Source organism: Eulemur rufifrons, chromosome 28, assembly GCF_041146395.1.
Source record: "Eulemur rufifrons isolate Redbay chromosome 28, OSU_ERuf_1, whole genome shotgun sequence".
Lineage (NCBI taxonomy): Eukaryota > Metazoa > Chordata > Mammalia > Primates > Lemuridae > Eulemur > Eulemur rufifrons.
In genome coordinates, this window is record NC_091010.1 from 59262228 (window position 1) to 59289010 (window position 26783).

A 26783-nucleotide genomic window follows, 5' to 3' on the forward strand; every position below is an offset into this window, starting at 1 on the left:
ATAATAATAAAAAAATAATCTCAAAAGCATATAAAGTGTTTAATGCCTGGCACTGGCAAATAACAAATTATTATTTATTCACAATAATTTCAAGTTTATAAAGGAACAATGAAAGGTGAGAAGGACTACCTGGAAGGCAATATCTAAAATGTTAATATTTGCTTCTAAAGGATATGCTTATGGGGAGTTCTTTTCTGTTTTATATACTTTTCAGTATGCATTCTTTTACAATAAAGTTTAAAAAGTAAGTTTTATGAATACTTGGCTCGATGGAAATTAAAGGTGGAAATCTGGAATAGGTTAAAATTTATAACTGATTATACTAAAGCATTAATGAAATACTAATTAAGCTTATTGTGCTGTGACAGAATTTACATTTACCTTATTTTGCTTAATTCTAAATCCAGTCTAACTAGAAATTACTTTTTAAAGTTTAACCAATGTCAATTTTACATTCAGAAATAAAGTCAAATTTTATTATAATGTCAACATTTCGACCTACTAAAACTAAAAATATTTTAATTTTTGATTTAAAAAATCCCACGCTAAAGTCCCAAAGGTGCCTTTCATGTTTAAGCTTTAATTAGCAACCACTTTGGTCTCTGACACATATTGCGCAGATATTGAAGTGTTAATATTACTGCAGCTTGATTACAAAAGGCAATGATTAATTTTAAAGCAGACAAAAAAGATATGCCCTGATTACAAAGGAATGATTAAGGCGGAATGTCAGACATTGCACATTTATAGCAGCCTTTGCCATCGTCAAAGGATAAGACTTTGCAAAAGTTTATATTTAGAATTTCGGGTACTTTGTACTTTACAATGCCACAGTATTTGTGCCTTGCAGACTGAGCACCCCAACTCTGATAGGGCATAAGACCTTCGAGGAGGCGGGGGGAGTCACGTGGCTCACAGGAAACCACCCTGACCACCGGATCGGCCCAACCAGCCGCCATAGTTTAACTCTGACAAGGCGAGGCCGACTTGAGGCCCTGGCCATAGCCTTAGGAAAGGTTTCTCGGGGAGGTATTGTTAGCAAATACCATTTTGCTGAGACACAGAGCACTTTGAGGACCTTCTCCCTAAAATGAGAGGGGACTGGGCTTAAAAGGCTGCTGGGAAATGGCTGCTGCCCAGACCCTCAGCCAAGATCCTGCGCCTCCATTTTTATTTGCCCTCAGAGCAAAAACAAACCCCAGAGAGGCGAGGCCTAGGCCAGCGGAGCTGTGTTCCGCGAGGGAGAAAGGCAGAGCTTGACTCTGCCTCAGGGCCTGAGGGAGAAAAGCCGGGCTTTGTAAATTGGAACGGGGAAAACAGGGGCCGAGGGCGGGAAGGGGCGGCGGGGCACGCGCGTCCCTGGCCCCGGGGCCTTGACTGGGTCCGCGTCGAGCTCCGTCCTCGCTGTGGAGAGGCGACAGGGACTTGAAGACTGGTCCATGTGGGAGGAGTCCTTCAAGAATCCTTCTTCTTTATTGTGCTTTCCAGTATCCTCAGGCTTGGTTATAAAATATTTAACGGCGAGAGAAGGATCCGCAGGAGCCCGGGTCTGCGATGAGCTTAGAGTCCTTATTTCAGCACATCATCTTCACCGAGCACCAGGCTGAGGAGAGTCGCCGTTTGATGCGAGAAGGTCCGGGCGTTTCTGCCCTTTGCATGGGGGCCTACCATCTTCTGGAACTGGGTGCTTGGAGCAGAAGGAAATCCCAGAGGCAGTGGTCAGCGCAGTTAGGGGAGGTTGCTTGCCCTATCGAGGGAAAGACACATGAAAGTTGTCTTATCAAATTCAAATGCTACCGAAATCAGGACGTTAGAAAGATTGATGTGTTTAAATATTTAATTTGTATTACAGTAAGATCTGAAATAACTAGATGTCGTGAAAAAATTAAGGAAGCAACGGAGAAGCTGAATGAAGAGAAAGTCAAGTTGGAATCTCAGGTATTGACATATAGAGCATGCTAATTATCACTTGAAAAAAAAAAGTCTGTCTTAACTTTTTGGGGATATTTCACTACTTCACCAGTTTTCCTTAGAGTAGGAAGCACACTCCTCCTATGCTGGCTAGCATAGTTCCATGTTACCTGGTAATAGTTAAAGTTCTGAATCCAGTGACACCTTCAGTTCTAATATGAATTTGCTCTAGAGAAACTAGTTAGAGTAATGAAGAATTCATCATCCGTTTTGTGAGATGATTAAGGTTTTAAAAGAGTGCAGTTGTCATTGGAGGAAGAATTATTTACTTATTCAATAAGTAGTTGATACAGTATATAAATTTTGAATAAATAATGTAAGTATGCTATGTTGATGTAACCATTGAATGTAATTTTCAGATGAATTTGTGCCTTTTGTTTTTCAGTTCTTTACCACATCTTGGACATGTCTTTCATCCAAAAGTATATCTTTTCTGCTAGCGTTTCTCTCTTTTTTGCAGCATTTGTAAAGTTCTGTTATTTCAAATAGAAGCAGGAGAGTCTGATGGCTTCTTGAAGAAGGATTTTGAAGGGTGGGTAGAATTTTGGAGAGGCAAAGAGAAGTGGTAGGAGAAAAGCATCCCAGAGAGAGGGAAGAGGCAGATATGTCCAAGGCATATTGGGAGAGAAATCTAGTCAAAATAAAGGGCTGATATCTGGGAATAGGAGGAAACCATTATGGGTTTTCGATCTGGGAGCAATGTGATAAAAGTGGTTTTAGGTAGCCATGTGTTATGACATGTGCTTTTAGTCCCAGCGACTCTGGAGGCTGAAGTGGAAGCATGACTTGAGCTCAGGAATTTGAGGCCAGCCTGAGCAACATAGGGAGACCCTGTTTCTACCAAAAAAAAAAAAAAAAAAAAAAGGAGTGGTTTGGGAAGATCATTCTGAGCTCTAATGGAGAGGATGGGAACAGACAGGAAGCTAAGAACATCATTTAAATGTGTCACAATGAAAGCCTTGCTATTATGGGTAGCATAAATGGGTAGTTTTAAAAAATATTTGTTCAACACCAAACAATGGACTAAACAAGCAATGTGCAATGAGAACTCTGTTTGAGGAAGTCTGCTTCAGATATGTCTATTTGAATTTACCACTATGAGAAATTTCAGTTTTATTGTTCGTGAATAAATTAATCATAGAACCCTTCTCCACCTGGTGAGTTTCAGCTCTTCTTTCCAAGCCTTAATCAGACATCATCCATAAAGCCCTCCCATGGATATCCTGGTAAAATCTTTTAATTAAACAACAATACATGCTTGTGTTTGTGTTTGTATCCCCCACTATTTTGTGAGCAGCATGTCTGGAATTTTTTTCTGACTATCTTTTATTCCCACTGCCTGTATCCAATACCTAGCATATAGTATACATTAGTGTATTGAATGAATTGAATACTAATAGTGTGACAGATAAAAGAGGGAGTCTTTTAAAATAGAATTTGGAACTATTATTCGGCTAGGCCCTAGCTCCTATTTTGCCTGTGAATAGCAGATAAACTAGTTGCTACCAACAATGCTAAAAGCTGGTAGGATGGGCAAAGCATTAAGAATGTCATGATGTAGCTTTCTTTTTCTTGAAAAAATTTAAGATACTTTCAGGCTTGGTAACTAGAAGCTAATAGAAGTAATCTGTAAAATATGAGCCCTTAGTATATACTGGACACAGTTCTAAATATTTCACTTACATTAACTCCTTTGGTCCTAAGAGGAATCTTGTGATGAGACACCATCATTATCCCCTCATTATAGGTGAGGAAACTGAGAGGTTAAATGACTTGTCCGTGACATATAATTGAAAAACAATCAAACTACCATAGTGAAAGTAGCAATTGAATAATGATAGCATATTTTATTAAAGCAGAGTTCTTGAGCTTATCTTAAACTTTTTTCTTTATGAAATTCACATATAATAATATATCTGAAGCTTTGCATCTAATTTAGGGCAATAGTTTTAAAAGGTCACTTATGTAAGTTTTTGCACAAAATACATTTTTCTTGGATTGGTGACAATATTGACCTGACAGATAATACATTTTTGAAAAAATGTTTACCCTTTGTAATATTTTTTTTGTTAGCAGTCTGTTTTGCCTGAAAATGGAAATGTAATTTGTTGACATATACACGTATTTAAAAAAAGAACATTGATTCAGTTGTTTGTACTATAGAGAAGACAGAGCAAGTCCCTAACATTGTTTAGAAACATTTGCTGAAATTACTAATTAATATAGGCTCATAAATGTGCATTGCTTTTTAATCAGCTCATATACATGGGTAATAATACATTTGTATCTTACTAATAAAATTAACATATGAGGTTCACAGTTCACACAATACTAATTTGTAGTTGAAGTAATTTGATTTACAATTATAGTCAAGATGTGTGTGTGTGCGTATATAAAGATTTTAAAAGTGGAACAACAATTATAATGTAAATGACTAATGGGAAGAACTAAGAAGTAATCATAAATTGATTTCTTGTTTCTTTTATTCTCAGAGTTAATTATATGTCTGCCAATAACAATGAAAATATATTTACTTGAATATTTGACTTGGCATTTATTGACTCATTTATCAAGTATAAGCAGCATCAGAAGAAAGAAGAACATAATTTGAATAGAGCAATGCTTGAGTTATTGTACAGTGATACATTCAGAAAATATTTGGGGCATTTATTTTGGTCAAAAAATGTATTTAGGAAGTACAGTATTCATTTTTCTTTTTTCTGTTCTGTAAAACCCAGGTAGCATGTAATTAGAACTTGAATGATAGCATTTGCCTTTCAGGGCTCGATGAGTCCTTTAAAATATATGGTTGCAAAAGTCTCAGATTATACAGTGTGAGTACTTTCTGACTTGGATAGCTACAGTATGCCTGGTTAGGTTTGGTAATACGAAAACAGAAAGATGAGAACATGCCCTGGATTTGCATTAATGCTTAACAATATACTGAAAGCTTCTGATAGTCACAGAAAGGTTTTATAGTATTGATGACAGAGCAAGCCAAAAGTAAGGACTCACAGAACAATTGTAGTTTCTTTTAAACATCTAAATGAGGTTCTTTTATTTTAAAAAATGGCATATAATTAAAATCTGGGCATTTAATTTTTATAAACATATTGCATAAAACCCAATATAATGCCATATTCCCTTAGGAGGGAGTAAATGAAGGAAAATTGTAAGCTATTTTGTGAATATTTTGTTTATTTTTTTTTTCAATTTTAACTTATTGCATAAACATTATAACAATAATAAAAGAATATTTCATGAATTTTTAAAGGAAAGCTATATTGAAATAAAAAAGTAACTTAAGGTGGCTCCATTTATTTCTTTACTTCAAAATCTACATGTTCCTTTTTTTAATTGGTAAAAGTTCAGAACCCTCCCAGAACAGCAGGCAAAGTCATGTCCTTTAGCACTGCATTATGTAATTAGAGAAAGGATAAAACCACAAATTATTATCATTTATAATATTGAAATGGAGTTTTGTAATCGAGGTGTATTCTTTTGTTTATGTTTAACCAAAGAAAAATTTAGATCCTGCCTAAATTTAATCTTATTGTTGATTAAAAGTGACTTAAACACAAAGATAAAAGAAGGGTATTATTTCTCCCTTCTAATTAACACTTGTTTAAATAGCACGTGAATTATTTAATCTTAATTTTAGAAAATAAAGTGGCAATTCTGTTTCCCAAAATTCAATACATACCTATATTTCCATTAATTTTGACTAAGCCAATTTTGGAGGTAGTTACACTTTGTGGCTTATAATCTGTACGTCTTTACGTGAAATTCCTTCAAGCCATTTGGTTTAAAATGTTGTAAGTCCCTGTGGAAGTAGAAGGGGGGGTGGGATCCAGAGATAAGGTAAGAATTAGCCTTAGACAAGAGGAAGGATACCTTTTCCATTGTACACTAAAAATAATAGGTAACATTTAGTAAAGAATTAACTATATATTATACCTGTGCTTGCATTTTACAAACATTATCTCTGTTAAGTCTGACAAGAACCCTATGAAGTTGGTATTATTATTACCCCCATTACGCGTTTGAGCAAAATTGAGACTCAAAGAAATTAAGTAACTTGCATGAGGCCACATAAATGATGGTAAATAATAGATCTAAGATTTGAATCTGTATCGGTAGACTAGAGAGCCCTCACTCTGATACAGGTACATTTGAAGATTTAGTAACAAGAAATTAAATGCATGATATGCTAAAAGTAGTTTCTTAGCTATATCATGTCAATGAATTTGATAAGTATGTGTTATGTATGTTTAAAAAAGAGTAAGAATGTGTCATTTCTTTGTTCCTCTGCTTTATCAGTTGAGTAACCTTATGCAAGTGAGATAATACTGTTAGTTTGGAAAGATTTCCCTATAATTGTGGCTATTCATTATTGAAGATTCATATGAGTCAGGCAGCAGGTTTGGATGAATAATATATGGTCCTTGCCCTTGAGGGACTTAAGTCAGAGATACTACCCATTCCTTAGAAAGGAGGCTCTGTCAGCTTAGGGTGCTTGCTCTTGGTTGCAAGAAATAGGAATTCAGTTCACAATGGCTTACCAGCAGTCCCCAACCTTTTTAGCACCCGGGACCATTTTCATGGAAGACAATTTTTCAATGTACCAGAGAGAGGGGCAATGATTTCCAGATGATTCAAGCACATTACATATATTGTGCACCTTATTTCCATTATTACTACATTGTAATATATAATGAAATAATTATACAACTCACCATAGGTTGGGGGACCCTGGCTTAAACGACATAGGGAAATTATTGACATAAGTAATTGAAAACCCAGCATTTGACTCTGGCAGTTTTATCAGTTTGAATTGCATCAGGTTGCTTATAACAAAAATCTGCATGGTGGCTGTTCCAAATAAGGGTTAATTTTTTTCTCATGTAATAGGAAGTCTGACAGTGGGCAATCCAGGGCCATTTATTAAAGCTGCTCTAGGAAATCCTAAAAACCCCCAGCACATTCTATCTTTCATTCCACCATCATTAACATGCATCTTTCATCCTCATAGTCACAGGTACTCTCCCATCCCCAGGCATCATATCTGAATTCCTACTGGGAAAAGAGGAAAGCCTGAAATACCAAAAGGCTTCTCTTCACGTGTCTTTAAGTTGTTTTAGGGAAAGAGAAAGTCCTCTTCAAGGATTTAGGCTTGCATCTCAAGGATTAGAATTTTGTCATGTGATGAACACTGGCAAAGGAGTGTGGGATTATGAGTATTTTTAACTGGGTACGTTATTGCTCTGATCAAAATTGGAATTCTATTAGTAAAGTAGAATGGTGGAATGGCTGATTACCCTTGTATTCCCCAAATAATTACTAACAACTCCTAGGGTCATATGCTTTCTTGTTCAAAATCAGAAAGAGAGAGAAGGATGTTTCCAGACACTTACTCTGAAAGGCAAAGAAATTTCTTTCCCAGAACCTCGTTAGGTAATTTCTCCCATCTCATTTCCAAGAATTGTGGCATGTGACTAGCTCTGAACTGATAACTGTTGTCAAGGGGTAGTGACTTTTCCCATATTCAGTGGGCTGTCTGGATATGGTTTAAGATTCTAAAAAATATTAACTAGTTACCAATGAAAAAGGAAATGCATGCTAGGCAAGCAATCACAGGGTTTACAAGAAGAGTTTTAGTGGTTAAAACCAGAATGGCCATGTAGGAAGTACCTATAGTGGGTTGAAATATTTCAGGTTAATTATTGATTATGCTTAACTTTTATTTGTAGTATGATTTATTACATATGACAATATAATGCAAGGTTTTCCTGTTTTATGTTGGAGTCATTAAAAAGCCTTTCATATTATGAAATGCATTTTTAATTCTTTTATTTCGAACAAGGACTCAACGATGGTTTGGGATGCTTAGAGAAATCTTCTGATTGAATTGATTAAAAAAAGGAAGCAAAGACATTTAATAGACTTAGTTATTATTCTTGGGAATGTGACCTCATAATTCCAAGTGCTAGATGTCATTGTAAAAAAGCCACTTAATGATAACTTACAAATAATAAATTTCTAAAACATAATATGATTTAAAAAGCAACCTATAGAAGTTACATGATGCCATTTAACAAAATGAAAAACAAAAATATGCCTTGTGAGGGGTATAGAAATATATAGAAAAGTTTAATGACATGCATAAGGATGATAAATAGCACATCAAGATAGTGATTATCTCTGATAGGGGTGGAAGATAACTGTAATCAGAGAAGGGTATACAGGGCACTTAAGCTACATGTAATGCTTTATTTCTTAAGCTGGGGGTGGGGACAGAGCTGTTAGGTTACTTTAAAAAATAAAAATACATTTAAAAAGCTACAAAGCAGTGATTTTTAGTCTTTAAAAGGTTATACAACCATCATAATCTAATTCCAGAATATTTTCATAATCTCCAAAAGAAACCCTATACCCGTTATCAGTCACCTCCCCATCTCCCCCAAACTCCACCAGCCTGGGGTCACAACTAATCCACATTTTGTCTCTGTATATTTTATATAAATAGAATAAAAAATATATGACCTTTTCAGACTGGCTTCTTCACCTGGCATGTTTTCAAGTTTCATCCATGTCGTAGCATGTATCAATACTTTATTCCTTTTTATTGCTAAACAACATTCCAGTGTGTGTGCAAGTGTGTGTATCACATGTTGTGTATCCCTTTATCAGTCAACCGTCTGGGTGGTTTCCACTTTTTAGCTGTTATGAATAATGGTACTGTGAACATTTGTGTATAAGTGTTTGGATTAGCATATGTTTTCAAGTCTCTTGGTCACCACTAGGAGTGAAATTGCTGGATCACATAACTCCACGTTTAACTTTTTGAGGAAATGCCAGTCTGTTTCTACAGTGGCTATGCCATTTTACATGTATGAGGGTTCCAATGGCTCTATGTCTTTGCTAACACTTGTTATTTTCTATTTTTTGAGTTTTGTTTTTTTTTTAAAGTCATCTTAGCGGGTGTGAAGCCATCTTATTGTGGTTTTTATGCATAGTCTGTAAAGACATTGATACTGAACATTTTTTCAGATTAATATTGGCCATTTGGCACATATATTCTTTTATTTATTTATTTATTTATTTTGGAGATAGAGTCTTGCTCTGTTGCCTGGGCTAGAGTGCCATGCCATCAGCCTAGCTCACAGCAACCTCAAACTCCTGGACTCAAGCAATACTTCTGCCTCAGCCTCCCAAGTAGCTGGGACTACAGGCATGCGCCATCATGCCTGGCTAATTTTTTCTATGTATTTTTAGTTGTCCAGCTAATTTCTTTCAATTTTTTTTTTTTTTAGTAGATACAGAGTCTCTCTCTTGCTCAGGCTGGTCTTGAACTCCTGAACTCGAGAGATCCTCCTGCTTCAGCCTCCCAGAGTGCTAGGATAAGAGGCGTGAGCCACTGTGCCTGGCCGGCGCATATATTCTTAACATGAGCTCCTTGATTAATGGTAATATTTCTGGTTACAGAATGGGGATACCTAGTCTCTGAGAAGTAGTGATCTCTCTTCATATTAATAGAACTAAAATGATTACATTTCTAAATGAAGTGAAAAATATTATTAAATATATATAGCATTTATTGGATTCTTTTTTCTCAACTTAGTTTTCATGATCTTAAGGAAGTCTGGAGAACATTTCATAGTAATAGCAGTTTAGAGCAAACTCTACAACAATATACCAGATAGCCTTTCTGTTTGCAAGTATTTATACATCACAAAAGTTGCACATTTCCTGGCTTGGATCCACAAAGTGGAAAATATTTTGCACTGGTTCTAATTTTAAAATTTACCAATGCTTCTATTCCTTTTTTTTTCTTTTAAGAGCTATTCTAAATAAATAGTTTAGCCTGAAATGTTAAGAAATGTTTTGAACAGAAAAAAAAAAAAAAATGCTTCCTTTCCAGGAACTGAGAGAACAATCCTCTAATTAAAAAACAATAAATCTGTGGTTCAGTATGCAAAAGCATGAGATTAAAATTTAGTTTTCTAGCCTTACAAAACTATACAACACAAAAGAACTCCTTTTTAAAAGTTTACTCTTTGATTTATGATTTCTCAGAAAATCAGTTAGCTGTGTTCCTCACTTCCCCTAAATATCTCCAATTGCACATTGGATAATTATTCATTCGAGAAACATTCATTGAGCAACTTCTAAATTACATCATGAATAATTGGCAAATAAATTAAATAACACCTTTCTTCCTTAATTAGAGGATTGACATCAAGCAACTTTGATTATATAAACCTAACTGTAAACTCAAAATTTTTGATGCTCTCATTTTGAAGTAGTTTGTAATTGGTTTTTTTTTTTTTGTTGTTGTTGTTTATTTCAGCTTATTATGGGGGTACAAAAGTTCAGGTTATATATATTGCCCATACCCCCCACCCCCCCGAGTCTGAGCTTCAAGCGTGTCCATTCCCCAGACAGTGCACATCGCATTCATCATGTAGGCATACACCCATCCCCTCCCCCCACCCCCACCTCTGTCCGATACCCAATTGGTGTTATTCCCAAATGTGCACTTAGGTAATGATCAGGGAAACCAATTTGCTGGTGAGTACATGTGGTGCCTATTTTTCCATTCTTGGGATACTTCACTTAATAGAATGGGTTCCAATTCTCTCCAGGAGAACAAAAGAGATGCCATATCACTGTTATTTCACCATGGTCTATATATACCACATTTTACTAATCCATTCATGAATTGATGGGCATTTGGGTTGTTTCCACATCTTTGCAATTGTGAATTGTGCTGCTATAAACATTCGGGTGCAGGTGTCTTTTTTATAGAATGACTTTTGTTCTTCTGGGTAGATGCCCAATAATGGGATTGCTGGATTGAATGGTAGGTCTACTTGTATCTGTTTAAGGTATCTGCATATTGCTTTCCACAGGGGTTGCACTAGTTTACAGTCCCACCAGCAGTGTATGAGTATTCCTATATCTCCGCATCCACGCCAACATGTATTGTTTTGGGACTTTTTGATAAAGGCCATTCTCACTGGAGTTAAGTGATATCTCATTGTGGTTTTGATTTGCATTTCTCTGATGATTAGAGATGTTGAACATTTTTTCATATGTTTGTTAGCCATTCTTGGTTTTAATTTTTTTCTGTGTAATTCTATAGAGAAAGTCTTACCACATTTGTCATGAATAATTACCAAAACTTGGAAATAGGCAAAAGGAATCACTGAGAGTCCACTGAGTATTGTGTTGGACATTCTCCAGTAGCTAACCTACCTGGGAACAATCAGATTTTCTAGAGGTGTGTACCTTTGTAATGTGTTCTTTTGTTCTGGAAAATACCAACCATTCTTTGACCTTAGGACCTTTGCACTTGCTGTTTCCTCTGCCTGAAATGCTCCTTCCCTAGGCTATTATTCTGTCATGCATGCTCACTTCATTTATGTCCCTCCCCATAGGGTGACTAATTATCCTCCTGAGATGCAGGACTTTCAGTGCTAATACCCTGACAATCTCATGCAAATCTTGATGGTTGGTTACCCTAGCTCTCTGCTCAGTTGTCACCCTAGACCATTGATTCTTTAAGTGTGATCTGTGGATTCATAGGAGTCCCTATCGGCGGTTCATGATGCCCCTGATAGAACTGGGTCCCTGGGTAGTGTGCACTGCAAAAGATGGGAGAGAAAAAGACATGGACATAAAAAGTAAGGTGAAAGAGTGTGGGGAAGTCAGGGGACCACCAGCATTCCCGTGAGCCAGGTGGTACTGAAATCTAGCACCCATTTTTATTCTCTTTTTCATGCTATAGATTACAATGATTTCAAATGAAAAACTCATGGGTTACAATGTGCAGAAGTTTCAAGTCTCCCCTAATAATCACAAGATGTCTTAGCTAATTACTCTTTTATCTATAGAAGCAGGAACGCATAGCTCATTACTAAGTACAACTACACCTTAAGGTATGTATAGATAGTATCTCTGAACTCAGCAGCTGTGGCCCATTTGATTGAGGAACAAAGAGATTAGTACTTCTTAAATTGGAAGCTTAGCTTCCCATTAGCTGAGGCGTTCTACTGAGAAAGGAGAGGGAAAGAACTCAACCTGGTGTTTAAGAGTTGGAGCCTGGCCTCCCTTCTCCCAGGCTGACATTTTGCAATCTTCCTTTGCAGCCGTGGGTGGCTTTCAAGTCAAGCCACTCCACGGCTTTTTAGGCATGAGGCCCCTCAGGCTTTAAGGTGGAAGGAAGTCTGCTCTGCTGTACTCCCAGATGGCTGGAATGTCCCCCCAACTAGGCAGTTAACTTCTGCCCTTATCTCCGGCTCCTGCTCAGGCAGCATTCCTTCACCTCCTCTCCTCTCACGGCCTCAGAAATGGGGTCCCTAAGCCCCGGTGGTCTTATTCCCATCAAGTCCCCAAGACACTTTCAAGGAGTCTGTAAGGTCATACTATTTTCATAATAATACAAAGGTACCATTTATTGTTTTCACTGTACTAACATGCACATTGATGGTACAAAAGCTATGTGAAGTAAAACTGTTAACACAAATCAAGGCAGTGGCACCAAACTGTACTCATAGTCATTGTATTCCTCCCTACCATGCACTCACAATAAGAAAACAAACACTGCTATTTTTTATGCTCTTGATTAAAGTGTAAAAAATATTATTTTTATTGAAACTGACCATTGAGTATATGCATTTTCAATATTATGTGTGATGAAATGGAAGTTCACCTAAAGTACTTTTATATTCCAAAGTATAGTGATTGCCTCCAGGGACAGCATGTGTGCGATTGTTTGAGTTGCAATGTGAACTAGCTATTCTTTTTCTAGAACACCATTTTTACTTGGATAACTGACAGTCAAAATTATAGTTATTTAGACTTGGGTATTTGGCAAAATTTTCTCAAAACTAAACGCATTGAGGCTATCACGTCAAAGCAAATATCTGACATCATTTTTTTTTATTTTGCCAATAATAAAATTCAAGCTTTCAAGCAAAAATTAGAATTTTGGAAGACTCATATCTGTCTCTGTAAGTTTGACAGCTTACCAATACTCAAGATTTTTCTGATGAGTTTGTAAATGATATTAATGAATATGAATGTAATTTTTTATATCATATTACGAAATGTGTCTACATTTGGAGGATCTGCATAATTCATTGAAGCAATATTTTCCAAATAACTAATGCATATTGTTATAAACTGTGCATGGATAAAAGATGTAAAGTGCAAGATAAACCAATGAATTTTATTATAACAGAGAATAAAAAGTTCATTGACATGGTTTCAGAATCCACATTGCAACTATCCTTTAAGGAACTACCACTTATGGAATTTTGGTATAGTATCAAAAAATAATATGCACAATCATTTGAAAACAGTATTAAAATACTCCTACCATTTCCAACTGTCATACATATCTGTGCACTCCACATACTCCAACCAAAATACATATTGGAAAAGATTGAATAGAAGCAGGTATGAGTCCAGCTATCTTCTATTAAGCCAGACATTAAAGAGATTTGTAAAAAATATATATGCAACTCTTCTTTCTAATTTTTTTTGTCTTGGAAATATTATTTTTTCATAAAAATATGGTATGTATTTTTGGCAGGTAATGAGAGTATTATTGATATTATTAAATGATTAAATGTTTTGAAAATTTCCCAGCTTTAATATTTGGTACAGAAAATACTGCTAGACATAACTCACAAAAACAATAAAATGAAAAGAAATACAAAATACTCCTAAATATTCAATGTCATAAGACAAAAAAGTTTGAGAAGAGCTTCTGTAGAGGCCCCTCTCTGCCCTTTCTATATAAAATAGCATTACCTCATCCCATATGTCTCTGTCTCTGTGCTTTATTCTATGTTATTTTTCTTTGTAGCACTTAGCACCTCTTGGTGTATTTCATATTGATCTCTGTATTATTTGTCTCCCCCAGTGGAATGTAAGCACCATGAGGGATAGAAATTTATCTATTTTGTTCACTGCTGTTATTTCTGGCATCTAGAACAGTGCCTGAATCACAATACCTGTTAAACAAATATTTATTGAGTGAATAAATTAATTTAAATTTTTTCTCATAGAATTCTCTTTTCTCTATTTTCCTCATCTATGAATTCTGCTTATTTCATTTGATGCCTTTCTTACATGGTGATAGATTTTCTTATGAACTTTAAGATGTTTTATTGTGAACTTATTTTTAGCAGAGCTTATCTTTCCTGGCAGTCCTACGCATTCCCTTGATAGAAAAAGTGTCCCCAAGAAGCAGTTTCACCCCTGCTACTAGTGCCTTGCAGGTTTCCCCTGTTCAGGATCATTTTTTATGTGAAATTTCTGAGCTCAGGATTTCTGCACTGCGTGGAATACATATTTGAATCTCACATCCATGAACAGTTTGGGGTTCAAGTTTATGGGAATATGACTCCTCTTCAACTCATGGTTCAGTGGGATGCAACTTATTTAAATGCTGCATCTCCAGGCCAATGGGTGGAGTTTTGTTACTTTTCTTTTGTAGCTGGCATAGATACTTCTCAATTCCTGGCTGTGCAGTGAGCCCAGTTCTGGCTCCTTTTGGCCTTGACCTTTGATCTTATGTGGGCATTTAAAACCCTAGCCCCGGCCGGGCGCGGTGGCTCACGCCTGTAATCCTAGCACTCTGGGAGGCCGAGGTGGGCGGATCGTTTGAGCTCAGGAGTTCGAGACCAGCCTGAGCAAGAGCGAGACCCCATCTCTACTAAAAATAGAAAGAAATTATATGGACAGCTAAAAATATATATAGAAAAAATTAGCCGGGCATGGTGGCGCATGCCTGTAGTCCCAGCTACTCGGGAGGCTGAGGCAGTAGGATCGCTTAAGCCCAGGAGTTTGAGGTTGCTGTGAGCTAAACTGACGCCACGGCACTCACTCTAGCCCGGGCAACAGAGCGAAACTCTGTCACAAAAAAAAAAAAAAAAAAAAAAAAACCCTAGCCCCTAAGGCCCATATCTGTTACTCCTGTGGACTTGAATTTTAGCACACTGTCCTTACCCTGAGTTGTTTCTGGCATGATTTCCCTCTCTTCCGTTTGACTTATCTATGTAAGTAATGTATATTTTAAATGTAGTTATATTTTATCTGGCATTTCTCTGTATTTGGAGTAGAAAGTGGGCCCTTTCCACTTTTCCTTATTCTGCCATATAACCAGAGTTCTCCACCCTAAAATTCTTGAATGCCTCAAATTCTTCATTCTTGAGTGCCTATTTTTTATTTTTTTGATGAATTTATGTAATTGTTTAAGAGTAATTGTGCAGGAAGAATATGTGAGTGATAAATTTTCTAAGCCATTAATATGTTGTCTTCATACTTGCATGACAACTTGTCTGTGTTCAGAATTCTTGACTAAAACTGTTTTTAGAAAATTTTATAAATCTGGCACTATCATCTTCTGAAATTTATCAATGCAGAAGAGGAATATTGAAACCAGCCTGGTTTAAGTAACCTGTTTTGCTGCATTTTTCTTCTCTGGTTCCTTTTAGAATTTTTTTACCTTTATAATTCCAAATTTGTACACAGATATATCTATCGATTTTGTCCAGAACAAGGGTGAGCCTTTCATTTTAACCTCAGCTATTATATTCTAGTTTCTTTTTCAATATTCCTGTTTCTTATAGTTTAAATCTTTGATCTCTGTTCTCTGACACTACTCTCCAGCAGTTTGGGAGAAATTTTTATACTTTGCATCACTGATTCCATCTTTTGCATTGTTAGTTTAGTTAGTTATTTAATGCTCTCTGCAAATTTCAATTCAGTGTTGCTTCCCTTTTTTCACATTTCTTTAATTTTCTGCCTTTCTTTTTATCTCAGCTTGTTATATTTTTAATTTATTCTCCTATGTCCTTGCTTGCTATTGTGTTTTAGTAGACATATCTTTGTTTTCATCCTCTTGAAGACATCAAGTAATTGATTAACAAATTTTTTTTTTTGCATCCTGTAGTAAAATATTATGGAGGTGTACTGTGCTCTTCTCTGTAATCTTTCAAATAATTCTTTTTCTCTTCTGTTAACTGTATTTTTCAGAGGGTTCATATTTTTATTCTGTGAGATCTGTTCACACCTGTACTTTGCCAACAGATACAACATATAATTTTTTCTTTGTCCTATTCCTGTTTTCTTGAGATCTTGAAGAATCAACTATCTTCTTAGAGCTAAAACCATTTGCCAATTGATATGAGTATACCCAACCCAATTTCTATTAGTCATAGTATAGCTTTACTTGACTGAGGTATGATCATTTCTTGCTCATGCACCAAGTTTTCTTATTATGAGGAGGAAAATGTATGTTTTAAAGAATCAGTGACATTTTATAGTTCTTCCATTAAAAGCAGTAAGTGAAAACCCACTACCTCAGCATTCCATTGTTTTATATCCTGACAGAATAGGAAGATGTGGTGATAGGTAAGGTAAAGTACTGCCACCTGAGTTGTCAAATAACACTGAAGTCTCCTTATTTCAAAATATCTCCCCAAGAACCATCTTTTAGATTAAGAAGTATCATTATAAAATGTTTTTGGCCTATCAGGTTTTGTGTTTTATTGCTCTTTCCCTAATCAGATTAATATCTCACTGAGATCAGCAGCTTTTTGAGAATGAGAATTTTATTTGAGAAAAGAGAAGAATAATTTTGTAGTGCAGGAGTTATTTTGAAAAGAGTAGAGTTGGGTTCACTATGGCCTTTGGAACAGCAGGTAAGTTCAGAAAAGGTGAATGGAAGGGATCAAAGGCAAACTGGCTGCTCACAGATATGCCTGTGCCTGTGATCCTGCTGTTGCTGGAAAGAATTCTTATATAGGCATTGGTGCTTATGTGGTCTTATGAATTGTTATCGCCTGGATTAATATTTCAAGATAAGTTGAAAGGCTGCATACCTCAGCTTCTTTGATTCAGATTAGTTCTATGTCTTCAAATATAGTCCATTTTCTCCTAGTTAAAACTCCAATCAATTCTTCCCAAGAGAAGAGAGAGAAGAGGAAGGAAAGGGAGATATGTGACTACTGCAGTGGGAAACAGATTGGATTTTTACTCTGAAATGGTCTTGTTATTATGTGCTCCTGCTCCTCTCTGTCTTTATTAGGACTGCTTGAATATGTCCCCACTGAAAGAGTGGGTGATAGTCCCAGGAAATTCTGAGGGCCTTCTACATTATATTTGGTGAACATGCTGTAGATTTTTTTAAAAAATTAAAACAGCTTTATTGTTCTAAGTATTTACAAAAGTAATACATGTTTATTGTGAATTATTCCAAAAATAGAGTTAGGCAAAAAGCAGAATGAAAATCACCCATGATCCTACCACACAGTTAATATTTTCATAGGTTTTCTTTCAAAATTGTTTAAATGCATGTATATTTTTTCTTAAATAATTTGTTTTTTTCTATTTACTATATCCTGGACACCTCAGTTAATATATATCTAAATAAGCAATTTTAATAGCTATATAGTATTCCATTAAATACTATACCATATTTTATTTAACTAATTTCTTATTGATAATTTTTACTATTACTATAAGTTAGCTATCACTAACATCGTTGTGATGACAATATTATACATATAGCTTTGTGCACTTTTTTAAGATAAGGTTTTAGAAATCAAATTGTTATGTTGATGTGTATATAATTTTTAGGACTTTTCATAATTTCTAAATTGTCCCCCAGAAAAGTTGTTCCAAGTTATATCCTCACAGTTTCACCACTCATACTCTAGAAGTTATCAATATTTTTCAACTATAAGAAAAATGGCATCTTTTATAGTTTTACTTTGAATTTTTATTAACATAACTTTTTTATGTATATATGTTTATTTTGTGGTTTACCTATTCATATAATTTGTCCTTTTTTTGTCTTTTCTTACTGTCTTCTAGCTTTTTATATTTTACAGATATTACTCTTTGTCATTTGCTACAAGCTTTATTATTTGTGTCTTGGGTTTTTATGATATGTTTTTCTAATCAAAGTTTAGAATTTTTGTGTTACTAGAATTTTTAATCCTTTCATTTGTTTTTTTCTGAATCTATTCCAGGCTTGGGAAAGCCTGCTCCACTTTAAGATTTTAAACAATGTCTTTTTTTATTACTTTTACAGTGATTTTTTTGTCTTTAATATTTTAAAGAAAACATGAATATCATTGCCTGTGTAAATGACACATATTACCCATTGATTGGAAGCACTAGCTTTATAGTAATGTGTGTGTGTTCGTGTGTGTGTGTGTGTTTGTGTATATATGTGTGTGTATATATATATATATATATATATATATTTGTGTCTGTTTTTAGATATTCTGTACTATTCTACTATTAATCTTTTTTGGCACTAGCATCATATTGGCTTAAGTATATTAGCTTTAAAAATATAATATCTTTGACTCTCTGGAAGAGTAATTTCTTTTTCAGAATTTTCCTGATTATTTCCACAGTTTTTTTTTTTAGATAAATTTAAAAATAATTTTGGAAAATTTAAGAAGCTATTAAATCATTGGTATTTTAATTATGATTATATTAATTTCATGAGGTAATTTGGGAAAAATTGATGTACTTACAATTCTGAATCATATTCAAGAATACAGGATATTTTTCAATTTATTTGGATCTTCTTTTATGGTCCCCAGTAGAGAGTTTTTAATATAAATCTCAGATATTTCTTACTAAATTTATTTGTGTATGTTGTTTGATTTTGCTGTCATAGAATATTTCCCCTACTTATTTCTATTTATTGTTGGTAACTAGAATAGATTTTGGTATTTATTTTGTTACTAGCCTCTTTACTAAACTCCTTTTTATTTCTAACAGTTTCTCAGTAGATTTTCTTGGATTTATTAGGTATGTAATGATAGCATTGGCCGCAAACAAGAAAGAGAACTGTGTGTCAACATTTTTAATGATTATATCTCTTATTCTTTTTTGTTGTTGTTTTGGCCATATTACATTAAGAAGAACTTCTAGATCAAACTTAAATAGTCGTGGTTCTCATCCTGGTAACCCATAATGAAAAGGGAACACTCGACTGAGCTGAGGAAACCAACCATGAGGAATCTGGGCAAAGAGATTTCAGGCAGAGGAAACAGAGAGGGTGCAAAGGCCTTAGAGACTGTGCCTAGTGTGTCCCAGGAACAGGCAGCAGGCCGGGTCTGTGGGGCTGGAAGGAGGTGAGTGAGTCAGAGACTGGTTGGAGATGGGAATGAGGGGGTGCGGGTCCTGGAAAACCTTAGGAGCCATTGTAATGACAAGTGTTTCCTAATATTGAAACTTCCTTGCTTACTGTATTAGGATTAATATGTCAAAGTGAGTTATTCTTTAAGCATTTCATCTGTGGTTTAGAAAAGTATTTATAAAAATAGATCTATTTTTTAAAAACCTTAACATCTGTTATCAATCAATACAATATTCACTGGTGTTTAAACACTCCAGTGTTTAAAATGTCTTTTTATCATAATTGTAACAACCACATTATTTTCCCCAATTGTTAAGATTTTAGGAAGGTGAAGTCTCCTACATAACTCTTTGTTTTTTTTATGTAAAGTTGCCTATTATGCTATTGGGCAGAGCATTTAATCAGCAAAATGTCAGTTCCTCAAGGCTGAGATTATTTTTAACAGCAGCAACCATAACAAAGAGTAGCTCTGTACTTTGCGTACTTGGACTCAAACATTAATTTAAAATCCTCAGTCATTTTCAATTTTTAAGTTCTTCTGGTAGAAAAATACCTAAAGGCACCCAGGCAGCAAGAGTAGTGAAAAGTCACAAATCATGCCTTTGCTGAAAACTGACCTAGTTGACCAGATAAGTCAGCTCACTGGGAAAAGTATAAGCTCCATTAAAAAATCAAATATCCCAGGAGGAATAAAACAGGGAAAGGAAAAAACAATCTTTATTGCTGAGAGAAGCAGAATTAACCAGGGAGTTGGCACTGCTATAAATTAAAACTTTCCAAAGCAGCAACATTTTCTGACAAAGCTTGGCTATTTGATTCTAGAATGTAACTTTTAAGGATATATGCAAATTTTTGTTGTTGTTGTTTCTAGTCAGAGGACAGGGAGAAATGAGAAAGAAAAATTTGTATTACTGCCATTAGGGACTTCCCACCCTTTTCTTTATATTGTTCATAGCCTCTTGGGATCTTTGAATAACTCAAGAGACAGAATTAATAGTTTTTAAAGTTTTTATTTATCATAAAATAAACAGTTCAAGCTACCCTGGATATAAGATAGTGCCTCAATTCAAACCTGGCTCAGAGAAAGATGTTTAGAAATACTTTTTATGTCACAATTTAATATCTCATGTAGTATCTTCCCAATTCTGATTCCAACTCATCACCTTTGTAACAGAAGAAAGGTGAGAGAGATTTCTGATAATTATTCATCTTTTGATCCCATCAGTATGTTCAGGGTTATATTTGAGAATATTTACTTAAATTTTACACAGTAGTAGGTCTGGTTTTCAAACCACAGGAACAGAAAAATCACTTAAGAAATTAGTTGGGACAACAGAAAGCACAAAAGGAACAACCCAAAGTATTCTACATACAGGTAGCTATGAAAAGCTATTCTACTTCTGAAGAGTTAATAACTTAACACTTGGCAGAGAGGAACTGGACAGATCCAAAAGTTTTTTGTCCCTTTAGCTCCATAAAACTATGACAATTCTATGTTAATAATACTAGGCCTCATTTACCTTCTGCACCCTTAATCTACTGATGTCTTCAACAATGTGAATCAGCATATTGTAGGCATCTATTCTTGTACTTCCTGACTTTAGTTTTCCCAAACTCCTGTCCCTTTCTCTATCATGCTATTTCCCCTACGTGCCAAGACTTTCTTGTATTAAATGGTTTTTTTTTAATCATAGATCCTAAGTAAATTTAAAAATTAATGTGTAACTGTAATCTTTCTGCAGTTATTGACTCTCTGGGACTCTTTAGATCTTGATTAAAAGAGGAAATTATGGACCAGATGTCATGGCTTATGCCTGCTAATCCTAGCATTTTGAGAGGCTGAGGCAGGAGAATCAATTGCTTGAGGCCAGGAATTAGAGACCAGCCTGAGCAACACAGTGAGACCCCCATCTCTATGAACAATATGAAAAAAAAATTAGCCTGGTGTAGTGGCACGCACCTGTAGTCCCTGCTATTGGGGAGGCCAAGGCAGGAGGATCACTTGATCCCAGGAGTTTGAGGTGGCTGTGAGCTATGATGACACCACTGCACTCTAGCCTGGGAAACAGAGCTAGACTTTGTCTCAAAAAAAAAAAAAAAGAAAAGAAAGAAAGAAAAGATAATGTGAAAGTATAAGATAAAGAGAAAAGGTAAGGTAGAAAGTGGGAATGAAAATGAGAGAGTCAAAATAATAAAAATAAGCAGAGAAGACCTCAAAATGGATAATTTGCATGGAATTTTAGGAAGAGGAAGATTATAGATATATTCTTTTTATAAATCTTTAAAACAGCTGTCTACTTTTAGTTTTTGGTATATAGTTTTCAATTTTTAGGTTATGGTAAAATATTCCAGTCAAGTGCCAATATGTCACATAGCTCTTTTTAATATTTGTTATTCTCCCATTTAAGTAAAAGGACATGGCTCAGTGGTAATTTTAGCTCTTAGTTGTTGTTAGCTGAGACAGAGAACATTAATTTCTGAGTCCTTAACATAAAACTTTTCTGAATTTGAATAATAAATTTGCTTAAGGCTCCTTTAAACCTTTCTTAGTTTGATAAGTAATATTTTCTTCACTTTTGGGTTTTGACTTGGGTCTTCTTACAACAGATCAGTGGTAGAAACAGAATTCAGGAATTTTGATTCTGAAGGGCATAGTACTTGAAATATCTTAGTAGATTATACCAGAATTTATCCAGCCCAATATTTGGTCTCTAAAGCATTTTTGTGAGTATTCCTGATTACTGTCCATAGTAGCAACTCTCAGAATTAGGTATATATTGCAAGCAACCTTCTCAATAAGCTGTGATGGATCCAGTATTTGATAATTTTTCCAAATGTTTTTTTAAATTTATATGCTTTCCACTTATACTATCATCAGAGACTGAAGTCCCTTTTTAGCTCCAGAATTACCTTTTCATTACTTTGAAATAGTTCTAATATTTCCAGGTTAACATCATGATTTAGAAGAAAGGAAGTCAGAAGAAATGGGTTTTAGTCTTGGAGTTGCTCCTATTATAGTAATAGTTATATAACCTTTGTTAAGGTATTTTACTTCTATGGACTTCATTTTATTCTTATTTATATAAGCAATACTGAATGGCCCTGAAGTATGTTCTTATTCTAAATAACTGTGGCACAATTCATGATCATACTCTTGTTTGCCCTTGTTATCAATTTCTATATCATTTTATAGATTTGGCCATATGTTTTCTAATTTCTGACTTCTCAGGCAGTAAAATACTAACTGTCCTATTCTCCCTTTCCCCAACTTTTAAAATATTATTTCAATTCCTTTGGTCATGTAAATTGTACCTCTCTAATCTTTCTCTATTGTTGTCTTTCTTAAAATAGGGTTGATGAGAACAGCATCAAGTACTAACTGAAGGTATCGGTAGATAGTCTATGATCTTATAAAAATGTAAGATCACATTTTCTGTTTTATTTTGGCTACATTTTTGGCTACGTTTTTTTAATGCCGATATTTCTAGGACTTTTTAGCTATAATATTTCAAACTGTCTTTTAAGCCAACCCGTTGCCTCTGGACTAGACTATATCTAAGCTCTTTACTATTCAATATCTTCTGGGACAGAGATTTCACAACCTGTCTCTCACCTTGAGGAAGTTTCTTATAACTAACATAAATCTTGCTTTCTGCAATTTAACTTGAATTTATATCCTTTTTCTTTTCTCTGCAGAGATGGGAACAGCCCCAAACTGGAAGTGATGTTTTCTTATGAGGACCAATACTAAACACAGTAGAAAGATTACAGTATTTCCAGTCCAGCATCATTTTTAGTTTGTATATATTAAAGCTTCCTGACTTTTGTTTCAATATTCATGTCTCAGGAGATGCTATTTTTTAAGGTCCAAATGAAATAACAGTTACATGTCTAATATTAATGTTTATTACATATTTTGCTATTTAGAATGAAATAAAGTACTAAAATTTAAAAAAAATGAATTCTCAAACCCCATTTGAAGACTTCAGCAGACTTATATTTTATTTGATATAAGTATAGTCATGGGACTGGGGTTTTGCCTATGCCTCGTAGATTTTATCTCATTATTTTATTAGTCACATTGTGTACACGATTTATTCATCCATATCCTCCTTATAAGTTGTGAGAATAGAAACCTATTCTTTAAAACAAGCTGTCTTGAAGCAGATTTCAGCGTGTGTACTCTATAAGCCTTAGTATCTAAGCTAAGAACTGTGCTAAGTATGGAGAGGTAGAAAAACACATTCTCTGCCCTTGAGGAAGCTGTAGTCTTACTGGGGGAGGAGCTTATAAAATTATAATTATAAAGTACTTATAAAATAATACAAGGTAATACATATAAAATAAGATGTTTAATGTGAATTTTGCATTTTAAAGATTAATACAGGAAATGTTTTATATTAATCTCTCCTATTAACTAAGGCACCCTAAAATGCCTAATTAATTGTTTCGTTCTGATTTCTGGTGGTTTTTTTACTTTGAAGGTTCAGCAGTTTTCTGAAAAATCCTTCTTCTTACACCTTTTGAAAACTCATGAAAATGCTTTAGAAAGACAATTCAGTGAAATTACAAACGAAAGGAATATGCTTCTCCAAACCTTTGTAAGTCTCCAGCCACTTAGAAAAATCTATTTTATTAACTGTGTCAAAAGTATTTAGATATACTTAGATGTACTTTTAGAAAATTATCCATTTGCATATTGGCAGATAGTACTTTTCAGATACAGAAAAGTAGTAAGTGCTATTTAAAACCAATTGGTAGAATAATATAGTTTGAAAGAATTCTACTGGCAGGGATGCAATATAGAAATTATTTGCAATTGTAATAAGCACAAAAGAAATAGTGAAACTGATTTGAATTGTTCAGGCTTTGAGACTTTGGTTTTAATGGTTTTGAAAGGCAGAGAGGTTGACACTTCAGGCATATTTGTGGATGTGGGTAAAAACATGGATTTTGTTTATCTTTTTATCTTAGAGCCAGCAGTCTGAGCAGTAGTTTTGAATGACAGGGCCAGTTTAGAAATATTAATTGACATTTTAAAGAAAATACATTTAAAGATACTGAACTACATATCAAAAGTCAGAACCAGCAGATTGGGTGGTTTTGAATGACATGGCCAGTTTCAAAATGTGGCTCAAAATTCATTGACATCTCTTAGAAAAAACAGAAACATGCAATAATGTTTAGGTTCAAGCATTGTCCATAGTTTTGGAAATTCTTATTTCCATGTCATGTTGATATTTCATAAAATGTAAACTATCATTCAGAACTGATTTTGAAATGCATACATAATTTTACCTTCATTGTCTATATTTTAAAAGGTCTCCTTAGATATCCTTGTTTGTTTGTTTGTTTGTTTGTTTCCTGTAAAGTAGTAATTCTTTTGAGTGTAGATTTTAAAAGTTTGGTCATTTAATTATTTTACCATCTAATTTTATATTACAATGATAAAATGGCAAATATGATTATGAAGTTTAATATACAAATAAACACAGATATAATGATAAATGGTAGGATTCTAGCTCAATAATTCTCCCAAAACTTTAAGGATATATCTTTCATCTGAAGATAGTTACTTGTTAATATATAATAGCTTCAGGGTTTTTTCATATTACTAGAAGAAAAAAGCATTTTTTTTTTGGCCGGGCGCGGTGGCTCACGCCTGTAATCCTAGCACTCTGGGAGGCCGAGGCGGGTGGATTGCTCAAGGTCAGGAGTTCGAGACCAGCCTGAGCGAGACCCCGTCTCTACTAAAAATAAAACGACATTATATGGACAACTAAAAATCTATATAGAAAAAATTAGCCGGGCATAGTGGCGCATGCCTGTAGTCCCAGCTACTCGGGAGGCTGAGGCAGTAGGATCGCTTAAGCCGAGGAGTCTGAGGTTGCTGTGAGCTAAGCTGACGCCACGGCACTCACTCTAGCCTGGGCAACAAAGTGAGACTCTGTCTCAACAAAAAAAAAAAAAAAAAAGAAAAAAGCAAAAATCATTTTTTTCAGTAATGCCAGGAAGTATAATTTTATACTTTCATTGATAATAATTCCAAATGATTATATTTTAAATCATTAAAGAAAAATATTATTGCAACTAACACCTATATTTCATCTTTTCTGTTTTTCAGGAGGCTACAAAGAAAAAAGTAATGGAGGAGGAGGAAAAATTTATGAAAGAAATTACAGACTTCAATAATGAGTATGAAATAACAAAGAAAAGAGAACTTTTGATGAAAGAAAATGTCAAGATTGAAATATCTAACTTAGAAAACCAGGCAAACATTTTGAAAATGGGTATGAATGCATAGTACCACCTCATTTGTCTTACATTAATGAAAATAACTTATTTTGAATGAATCAATTTTTCAGAAATTTAACTTTTTCATAAGCAAACTGGATTATTGTATAGCTATCCTTTTACTTTTATCTTAATTATCCTAATGGATATGTATCTTTTATTGTGAGCAGTCTTAAATGCTTTAGAAGCACATGTGACATGAGCATTTGGTCATTCATTCAGTAAAGAAATATCTGTTATGTGATGGGTGCTGGTCTAGGTCCTGGGGATATAAAAGTAAAAAGCAGAGGAATTAAATCTGTAAGTAGATATTTACAGTACAATGTGATGGAAACTACAATATGTGTTAGGACTAGCGCTATAATCCTCATTTTACCATCAATCCAATATATGCTAGGACATAAGGTTACACAGTGAGGTGGGGAGAGTTTTATTTCAGAAGCACTAGTAGGCAGGTTGTTGTAATCTATGATAAGATCCTGAATTAAATCAGTTGCCAAAGAGAGGAGGGGGTTAATTAAAGAGATGTTTAGGAAGAAGGAGAGGACTTTGCTACTGTTTAATGTGGACAGAAATAGGGAAAGTCAAGGATAAATCACAGTTTTCAAACTTTAGAGATTCTATTATAGCATTAGCTTAAAGTTCAATATCTTTTCACCTAAATCAGGTTCAGTTGCAGATGACACTCCTTAATTGTAGTTCCTCATGTAACTCCTTCAATAAAGTTCCTCTTGATCTGAAGACCTCAGACCAAAGAAATTAGTTATTTGCCCCTCACATGCCCAGTGTACTGTGGTGAGATAAGCATAAGATAATTGCTAGAGACACTTCTGTTCAGAAAGCAGAAACATGGGAGTCATTGTTCCATAGCAGTTCTGAAATCGAGCCAGGCAAATATTGGGAATTCCTTGATAAGACTCAGTCATCCTCCTTGCTGGGAATGATTCTCTATTGTTCTTGGTTCCACCCTCTGTGCTCTTGTTTTCCTTCTCTGAGTCATTCCTTTTTTAAAAGATAGCTTGTGTTCACAGCTGCTAGTTTTCTCAGCCTCATTTCATCCTGTAAAAGTTTAAGTATTGGGGGGCTCATTTTTTATTTTTTCCTGTTTCTGACCATTTCAGTCCAAGCTCACTGAGTTTATGCAAATATAATTCTCTTAAAAAATGTGTGGCTCTCATGTGAATCTTATTGAGGTTCATTCTGTTAGGAAAAAAGCTACAACTACAAAGCTCTTTGAGATAAATCCTTTTATTCTTTGGGCTGTTTCTAAAACTACTGAGAGACAGTATCTTTAAGATTCTTAATGACCCTATGGTTTGACTGAGTGGTTCTTTTAGGCATC

The 26783-nt window shown here is 34.7% G+C and overlaps 1 protein-coding gene across 1 annotated transcript in view; it reads left to right on the forward strand.

Moving 5' to 3' along the window:
* The first annotated feature begins 1554 nt into the window (after positions 1-1554).
* Positions 1555-26783, forward strand: part of CCDC172 (coiled-coil domain containing 172) — a 45425-nt gene continuing 20196 nt past the window's right edge. Inside the window, exons 1-4 of the mRNA XM_069461072.1 lie at positions 1555-1633; positions 1853-1938; positions 23632-23748; positions 25272-25437. Of these exons, the coding sequence (XP_069317173.1) occupies positions 1555-1633; positions 1853-1938; positions 23632-23748; positions 25272-25437 (448 nt within the window). The remainder of the gene's footprint in view (positions 1634-1852; positions 1939-23631; positions 23749-25271; positions 25438-26783) is intronic.